This window comes from Lytechinus variegatus, chromosome 7, assembly GCF_018143015.1.
Source record: "Lytechinus variegatus isolate NC3 chromosome 7, Lvar_3.0, whole genome shotgun sequence".
Taxonomy (NCBI): Eukaryota; Metazoa; Echinodermata; class Echinoidea; order Temnopleuroida; family Toxopneustidae; genus Lytechinus; species Lytechinus variegatus.
Window position 1 is genome coordinate 14,088,555 of NC_054746.1, and position 2,455 is coordinate 14,091,009.

At 37.3% G+C, this 2,455-nt stretch overlaps 1 protein-coding gene across 1 annotated transcript; it reads left to right on the top strand.

The window, feature by feature from the left end:
* The first annotated feature begins 369 nt into the window (after window positions 1-369).
* Window positions 370-2,230, top strand: LOC121417967. The gene is made up of 2 exons (XM_041611675.1): window positions 370-500; window positions 1,087-2,230. The coding sequence occupies exons 1-2, from the start codon at window positions 371-373 to the stop codon at window positions 1,320-1,322; spliced, it is 366 nt and encodes a 121-aa protein (XP_041467609.1). The 5' UTR covers window position 370; the 3' UTR covers window positions 1,323-2,230.
* The last annotated feature ends 225 nt before the right edge of the window (window positions 2,231-2,455 follow it).

Below are 2,455 nucleotides of genomic sequence, written 5' to 3' on the forward strand. Positions count from 1 at the left end.
CTGCTTACCGATCTCTTTTGAATTGAAAACCAAAGAGTGCTAAAAAACACGGATTTATGATATACGATGAAAACGAAGACAATCGTCTAAAATCTGAATATCTCGTTATTTCCCATTTTCCATATTTACCATTATTTTGATAAACATGTATAATAATACACATATGTCAAACATGTTATGGTTTCATGTATTGGCTTCACACAGTGATAATTATGTAAATAGGTAGAAAAAAATTCGAACAGATTTAGATTTTAAATATTTATTTATTTTTCCCATACGCCATATTCTGCCCCTAAAACATGTTGGTCATCACATCACGGCTTATAATTAAACATCAATTATTTATATTTCGATTCTGAGGATTCCGAAAATGTCCTGTGGAGAGGGTTTCGTGGTATGTGTCAAGGTCATCTTGAAGGTCATTCTTGTGATCATTTGCCTACCTCTGCTATTTGCACTCAGTCTTCTGGGAATTGTACTGGGCATCCTATGCTGCCCATGTAAGTATAAAGTCCATTTCTACTAATTCATGCAAATCTTTTTTTTAAACTCAGAAGAGTTAGGCACCTGGCTTGAAATTATCATTGGCTAAATATCTTGAATGAATGTTTGAGTGTGCGCAGCGATCGAGCGAGAAAAGAGAAAGTGGTTTATTTACAGGAATAATGAGAATAAACCAGATAATCATGAATTATACAAAGGAACGATATAATTATGCACTTCCCGACAATTCAGTATTGCGAATGATCATCGATTTATCTACATTTTACCTCCTGCTCCTGCCTCTTCACCTTTCTTCTTCTTACTCTTTCTTCTTACCCTTCTCCCTCTTCTTCCTTTTCCCCTTCTTCTTCTTCTTCACATTTCTTCTCCTCCTCATTCTTTTTCTTCTTCTCCTCCTCCTTCTTATTCTCATCCTCTTCCTCCTTCTTTTCTCCTCCTCCTCCTCCTTTTATTTCCTTCTTTTTCTTCTTCTTCGTCTTCTTCTTCCTCTTCCTTTTTCTTCTTCTTCCCCCCCCCCTCTTCCTTCTCTTTCTCCACCTCTCCTCATTCTCCTCATGATTTTTTTCTTTTTTCCCCATGCAGTGAAGATCTGTTGTCCCTGCTGTGCGCCTTGTCTTGAGTACATCCTCGACTTATTACTCTCACTCATAAAGCTACCTTTAAAGTGTATCATGTGGGCAGTAGGTGACGATGGAGGAAGCGAAGAGGACAAGACTCCACTCGACCACGCTCCCACAGCAGCAACATCATACAACGGATCATCGCCGGGTTCGCCGTCGCACCAGAAAACAACATCGAGCGTAGAAACACCAGAATAGACCTACTAGTATACAAACATGCAGATCAGTGATGCAAAATAATGTAACTTAAACCTTGCCATCACAATTTTCATGTTTTTTTTTAAGATTCATCTGATCATTAACAAAGGGAAGGGGTGAGATGTAACACAGCTAGTTCAAGTTTGATATTGCTTTTAGAGGGATTATGGTGTGATGAGTTACATTTTGCTCAGGTGAAACAGACCACTCCACACAGTCCTGGGACCGATTCATAAATACTTTAAACTACTGTTACCTGGCCATTATTGCAACTACCACGGAATCCTTAATTGTGATTGGCTGAGCTATGTTACCATGGCAGTCTCCATAATGACAAAGTTACAGTGGATGTAACTTTTATGAAATGAACCCCTTGAATTTCACCTTATCTTCATTAAAAATATATATATTTCCAGACTAAACACTAAACCTTCAACATTGTATACTAAATCATCATCATAGTCCTAAGGGATCAAAGTCGAATATTCAAGAAATGAGAAAATTGAGCACATATACCTTAATGTTTAACAGGAAATTTAAGTAACAACTGCAGGCCCATACATGGTTAAGTGTTGTGTGGTTTGAACTCACTAATCACTGATATCAAGCTAATTAGTCTATTTATAGTCAATAACTATATATCAATAATTCCTAAATTTCTCTATCAAGTCTTCAGTTTACTTCAAGAATGTAGGTTCTAAATTCTAAAATTTCATTCCATTTCCTGTCAAACTTGTTGAAGTTGTTTTTAACTATCAAAAGATTATTTAATTGAGCATGCATGTACATGACATATCTTTAGTCTTTTCTCTTCCTTAATATAAAGGTCTCCATTTTGACATATTGTACTTGCCTCTTTAATGACCATATAAATAACTTGTCAAATCATATCTTTATTCACTATTTTACTTTTATTTTACTGGAGCGTTGTGGCCCAGTGGATTAGTCTCCGGACTTTGAAACAGAGGGTCGTGGGTTCAAATCCCAGCCACGGCGTAATTTCCTTCAGCAAGAAATTCATCCACTGTGTGCTGCACTCGACCCAGGTGATGTAAATGGGTACCGGCAGGAAGTAGTTCCTCAAAAAGCTGTGTGCGCCTTAATCGGTTGCCTAGCTTAGCCGGGGTAATAAT